Genomic DNA, 6,720 nt, shown 5'->3' with positions numbered 1-6,720 from the left:
ATATATATATATATATATATATATATATATATATATATATATATATATACACACATATATATATATATATATATATACACACATATATATTGATCAATTTGTAATTATAATACACAATCTCATTAAAAAAAAAGAAGACATTGTTGTAATTGTTTCTCAAATCTAGGAATAATATAATCGCTCACTGATTTAAGATTAATTTAAAAAGCCAAAATTAATAAGTTTCACCATCAAAATCTAATGGGTCCAAAGATTGCATCATGCTCCAATGTCTGCTTTAACATGGTTTCCACACCTTGATGCCCTTCCAAATGCCAACCACCTCCAAGAGTGTACTGGGTGGTCTTTTTCATTCTACCACCACTAGTGAAGTTATCATGCAGCTTGCAAGGCTATGAACTCTGAGGAAGCAGTGGATTTATGCTAGGAGAAGAGTTAAAGTATGAAGGAAAAGGCCAGAGCAGAACAGGTTTCTTAATATAAAGGAGTTATATGTCTACTCAAATTTTAGAAGCGAAGGCCTGTGTGATTTATTAAAAACCAATTTTACAAAAATTTAAGAAAAAAGAGTATTTACTCACATAATTTCTCCTAAGATCTGGATGATCTCTTTCAATTCCATCATCTAGAATAGTTACAACAACGCCTTGTCCTGTATAGCCTCTTTCCCAGGCTCTTCTAACATTCATATCAAGACCATGTCCACGATTCTACAAGATAGATATTAAAAGAAATTTGGAAATTAATCACACTTGAAATTAAATTTTTCAAACAGAAACTAATCTATAAATGAATAGTTTAAAATTTAAACTTACCAAATACCACATCATAGTCCACTTTGGGTCGTTAAAGTTAACATTTCTTTTGACTCTGTGTTTTGAAATTTGTTGCTCTATCCATTTCACCTTTAAAAATATAGTTAAAAAATAAATATATACATACCATCTGAAATGTCAAACTATTAAAAAAAGTTTAAAAAAAAGTTAAACATATGAAGACACTTATTTCTGAACATTCTTAAAAAAAGTATGATTATGTAAATGAAATATATATTTTCAAACTAACTTTAAAATCTGTTAGAAATCTTCAGTATAGGAAATATAAATGAAGTCCACCACCACTTGAAATATTTTCCACTCAAACTTGCTTGAATAATAAGAAATTGTGAGTTCAACAGGATTTGTAAAAACCTTCAAAACTATAAAAGGAGTTTGAAATTAAATGCTAGTAGAATATTTGTCAAGTGATAAATTCTGCATTTTAATATATCTAATTCTTTTGGTACCAACCTACCTGAAACTGCTTTTGATTCTATGATACAAATACCCACGCTTAAAATGATCTTAATTAAAACCTTTCATCAGAATTTCATGTTAATTTATGTTCCAAACACCAGTTTGATAGTGACAAAATTATTTTAACAAATCCTTTACTATTTTCAAAGCTAATTGAAACAAAGACTGTATTTTCAACAGACATATAACAACAAAAAGGTTATAGAAAAGTGCAGCAAATACTTGTCACACAGCCAAAAGTGTATTGCACACAGATGGATTCAAAGGATTTCTTCAAAAATGAAAAACTAGTTTTTTAACCCTTAAATAGTGAGTTGCATGAATGTATGTGCCAAACGGTCAATATATATAAAAAAAAAGCTTTTTTCTTAAGGGCAATTTTCATACTTACTTTCACTCTAAGTACAAAATTATGAAAATGATATTTTAACTCTCTTAGATTATAAAAATAAAGACAAAAGGGGTAATAAATTCATTTGAGATTCTTGCATTGTTGATGTACAAATGGAGAAAAATCAGTGCACTTTTCTATCCAGAGCTGTACATAGACAATATTGTCTACCATAGAGTATCCATTATCATGCATACTCACATGGACAATAGCAGTGAAAAAAGTACTTCTGTTCAAAAGAATAATGTCAGGTCAGGGATCTCATCACAGGCTGATGAGACCTGCTACCAGTACCATGTAAATCAGTACTACCTGCTTTATGGTCAGATGGTTGGTAACTAAACTGGCTTGCTACTCTTGTGAGAAGGGTATCTGGACACCCAGCAGGGCTACACTTTTCTCAAGCAGATAACAACAAAAACACAACTATATTTATTCCTTTTACAGTTAGTATTTTGCTTCTTTTTCTTAGAAAAAAAGCAGTTTTATATTTTTTTTACCATTTTTTATTGGTGAGAATAATAGTTATTGAATAATTTCTTAAATTATAAAGTAATAAATAATTATCCCAACTCATTATGGGTCAACAGCCATCCAATTGGGGGAGGCAATGGCAAATTACTCCAATATTTCTGCCTTGAAAACACTATGAGAATGTCAGAATGAAGTCATGCTATGGCTTCATCCAATGGGAAAACTTATGCTTCATTGGACAGACTTTCATTGCAGTGTTATCAACACACTGTAAAACAATGATGATTCAATAGAAAGCTCTCATTCATTAATACTACTAATTTATTGTTAACTAACAGTTGTCTCATCTGCTTTATTGCTCTGAACTTGATTATGCTGCCTCCAGATAAACCCATTCAAAATAATTCTATAAATTTTGTGTAACATTACTCTTGTAATTCTTTTATTCTTTTATTTGTTAGCATTGCTAGTATTTACGAATTCAATACTTATTCATTGGTAATATCATCCACGGAGTAAAAAATGTCCTTGAAATTGTGTCAGAATGTGGAAAGCGGCCACTATAACTAACATTGAAATACTACTACTAATTCAATGTCAATTACATATAATACTATAAAGGTACACAAACCAATAAGGGAACTTCTATGTGGTGGTTTGATATGTTAGAAACAGCAGCCAAGTGTCCTTGAAATCAAATCTACATCTTTGACAAGGAAAGATGCATTGGATAATATACTACTGAATATCTACCTCTAAAAGATGAAATATCCATAGCTGGAATGTTTTTGATCACAGTTCAGTTAGACTTAACATATTGTTAAAGAGGAGTTATGCTTCTCCAGAGTGAATACATTATGCAGAGTAAAGTTAATTATCCTGTCGGAGAATGATGGTATAAGACAATGAATAAGGAGATGGTATTACACGAACTATAACTGTGTTACTTAGAATATGAGGTTAACAAATTTTTTTTACCATAACCAGAATGGTAATCATTGCTTAGCCACCCGCAGATTGGTTACTAGTGAAGTTAGGCACAAATATAATGGCGAGCAATATTTAAATCATAATCACTCTCAAGATTGCCGAGGGTAGTTTATTACTTTGCCATGAAGATCAACATACAAACTGCCTCTTTTTCAATATTATTTTATCACTGTTAAAATGTAACGTGCATAATAAGATAGTTGAAACTCTTATTGAAAAAAAAAAAAAAAAAAAGAATTAATCATCAAACAGGCTTTTCAAAAGTCAGTGGCATTTCACTTGGTTGGGCCAATAACAACTTCATATATGGTGATGAATGATAAGCTGGAATTTATTTTCTACCATTTCAAAGTACTTCTAGTCATGATAGATGATGCTGATGTTTAAATGTGAAATATCATCATCATCATTTAACATGTTTTCCATGGCATGGGTTGGATAGATTGACAGGAAGTGGCAATGCCAGGGGACACACCAAGTTCCATAGTCTGTTTTGGTTTGGCTTCTACAGCTGGATGCCCTTCCTAATGCTAACTGCTTTACAGAGTGTACTGGGTACTTTTTACATGACACCACCACCCAGACCAATGCTTTTTCTTTTATGTGGCACCTTGGTTTCAAAGAATCAATTCTGTTGTGGTGAGTGGGTCTTCTTGAGAACAGCAATTCACCATATATCTCGGTCTTCTGTCATCTCCTTTGTAAGGTTCAACGTTTTGAGATGTGCCTTCAATACTTCATCTCATGTCTTCCTGGGTCTCCCTCTTCCACAACTTCCCTCCACTTTAAGCGGAATACATTTAATCAGAGATCAAAAGGATATGTTCAAATTGCCAATGCCACTGACAAGGGTCAAAAAAAACAAAACAACAAAAAATCATTTTGTAATACAAATCTTTGCAAAAATCTTTCCGTTTGGTGTCAGAATTTGACTAAAATCCAGAAAGTATGTTAAGAAAATAAAGAAACATTTACATCAGCTTTCTCAGTGCAACTTCAGTCGACTGCCTGACAGTCTCCTCTTCAATTTATAAATCAATAGAAACTTAAGTCACTGAAGTTGATCACGTATATTATATTATGCACTTTTCCCTTCAAATTCTATTGACACCTAATTTCCTAATAATTTTTTAACCCCCTGTGTATCTTCAACCTCTTGGCTCTAAGTTACTATTTTCAAAAACATTGATTTAGAAATATAAGGATAAAAGTAAAGGAGAAATTGGAAAATGTTTATCTTCTAGAGAATAGTGGTAAGGAAAAACTAATGCAATTTGTACAGCAGTTCTACATGAGTGTGTGACACAAATACACACACACATATATATAGAGAGAGAACAAGTTTAGCAATCAAAGAGTTGTATTACATTGCTAAAATATCTACTTTTAAGATGGAAATGAAAAATAAGTAAATAAATATGACATTTTACAAAATTAAAAGAATGCACATATGGCATACATAATAGAAATTTACTAAGAGATTAGAAATTACAATTGTAGTTTAAATGAGATCTTATTGAACAAGGAATGAAAAGTATGCAGTATAATTGTATAATTAGAGGTAATGATTGGAGTAGATATGAAAATGGATAAGGCAGTGAAGTTGAATTTATAAAGAAATGTAATTATACCATGATAGCACAGCATATTGAAGTTCAATTTCTTTATGAATTCTTAAAACTGAACGACTACAATTTCTGGTACTACACTCTTTCCTCAAAAAGACAACTGCCAAAACACAATTCTACATTCATTCCTTTTACAACAATTAATTTTTTTTTTAAAAGCAGTTTTATATTTTTTTGGCACTTTTTTTTTTAATGGTGAGAATAACAGCTATTGAATAATTCCTTAAACTGTAAAGTTACAAATAATTATCCCAGTTAAGACATTTTCCTATCAAGCATGATGTTTGGTTTAAAAGCTAGCTTTCCAACTGTGTGGTTTCAGGTTCAGTCTCATTATGTGGTACCCTGAGTAAGAGTCTTCTACTGTAGCTCCAGGCTAACCAAAGTGTTGTGAGTGGATTTGATAGACAAGAACTGAAAGAAGCCTATTATGTGTGTGTGTGTGTGTACCTTGACTTGTGAATGAGCATCACCATCAAGGGATGTTTGTTTCTAGACAACCATAAAAATCATGTCTGGCCATAGGCAAATATTATCTTGCTCATGCATAGATGAAGGTTGGCAACAGAAAAGGCATAGAGTTGCAGGAAAGCTGCCTCAATAAACTCCATCTGACCCATGCAAGCATTTATAAGTGGATGATAAAACAATGACGAGGTAAAAAACTGATTATGTAATTCCAAATATAATATGAAAGAATGAACAATATCCTGCCAGCTATAATATTTGCAATTTGCATGTTTTTTTTTATAATGACAAAATGCTATGTTTTTTTTTATAGTGGTGGTGGTGCTGCTGATAATTATACAGCCTATCATATTGTTATATAACATGTATTTGTTTGATAACCCTAGTTTATTATACATTACTGTAATATCGATAAAATAATTGCCTGAAGTACTTATGCCATTATAGGGAGACACTTCATTTCAAAATGCTTAGCAACACAGTTAAGAAAAAAAAAACCCTTGCATATAGCAGAACATAGGAAAATAGAGCTAAAATTGGTTGGAACAAAATAATTTTTTTAGTAAAGTTCTTCAGAAGAGTTGTAAGGTCAATCCAATTCTTTCCCCTTCTTCCTGCCATACTAATATTTATCACAAATTCATCCTTGTTCCATTTACCTTTATATTCATTTCTAACCATCTGTCACTCTCCTCTAACATTCTAATGAATGTGTCCACCAATTATTCCCAATCTTCTGTCCCTTTTCACTCTTATACTCAACTTCCTGTATCTTGAGAGTATGTTACGATACCTCCTCACCACCATCTTTGTCTTCTTTCCAATACTCCCTCCTACTCTCATAAAATGCAGAGTAACCATGTATCTTCTCTTTAACCTCTTAACACCTGGCATAAAGTTATCTCTCTCTCTACTACAATACTACTCAGTTGAAGGTATTTTGTCTTATAGGTTGCTTGGCAACCTCTCTAGTGCTGGTGTCACAAAAAAGCACCTTATTCACTTAGTAAAGGGGTTGGCATTAAGAAGGGTATCCAGCTATAGAAACCATGCTAACATTGAAGCTCAATAAAAACCTTTGGTTCACTGGATTCTGTCAAACCATCCAACCCATAATAGCAGGGAAGATAAATGTTTGATGCAAATACATAAACACATATACACACACAAATATATATAAATATATAAATAATCATTGTCATTTAATGTTCGTTTTTCATGCTGGCATGGGTTGGATGGTTTGACAAGAGCTGGCTAGGCAGAAGACCATATCAGGCTTCACTATCTGTTTATATGGTTGGATGCCCTTTCTAATACCAACAACCCTGCAGAGTGGACTGAGTGCTTTTTACATGGCACTAACAAAAGTCAGTTTTGGCATGCCTTTTACAGCTGATTGCTTTTCTTAACAATAATCACCTTACAAAGAAAATGAGGTAGCACAAAGCCTAAGTGAAATATATATATATATATA

At 32.1% G+C, this 6,720-nt stretch overlaps 1 protein-coding gene across 2 annotated transcripts in view; it reads right to left on the bottom strand.

Annotated features, from left to right (window-relative positions):
• Nucleotides 1–6,720, bottom strand: part of LOC106882877 (furin) — a 198,667-nt gene that overhangs the window by 123,781 nt on the left and 68,166 nt on the right. For both annotated transcript variants that reach the window (XM_052967339.1, XM_052967340.1), the window contains exons 3-4: nt 816–905; nt 582–710 (exon numbers count right to left, since the gene is read on the bottom strand). In XM_052967339.1, the coding sequence (XP_052823299.1) occupies nt 582–710; nt 816–905 (219 nt within the window). The remainder of the gene's footprint in view (nt 1–581; nt 711–815; nt 906–6,720) is intronic.

Source organism: Octopus bimaculoides, chromosome 4, assembly GCF_001194135.2.
Source record: "Octopus bimaculoides isolate UCB-OBI-ISO-001 chromosome 4, ASM119413v2, whole genome shotgun sequence".
Classification (NCBI taxonomy): Eukaryota; Metazoa; Mollusca; class Cephalopoda; order Octopoda; family Octopodidae; genus Octopus; species Octopus bimaculoides.
Note: the sequence above shows the minus strand (reverse complement) of the source record. Positions and strands in the feature narration are given on the sequence as shown.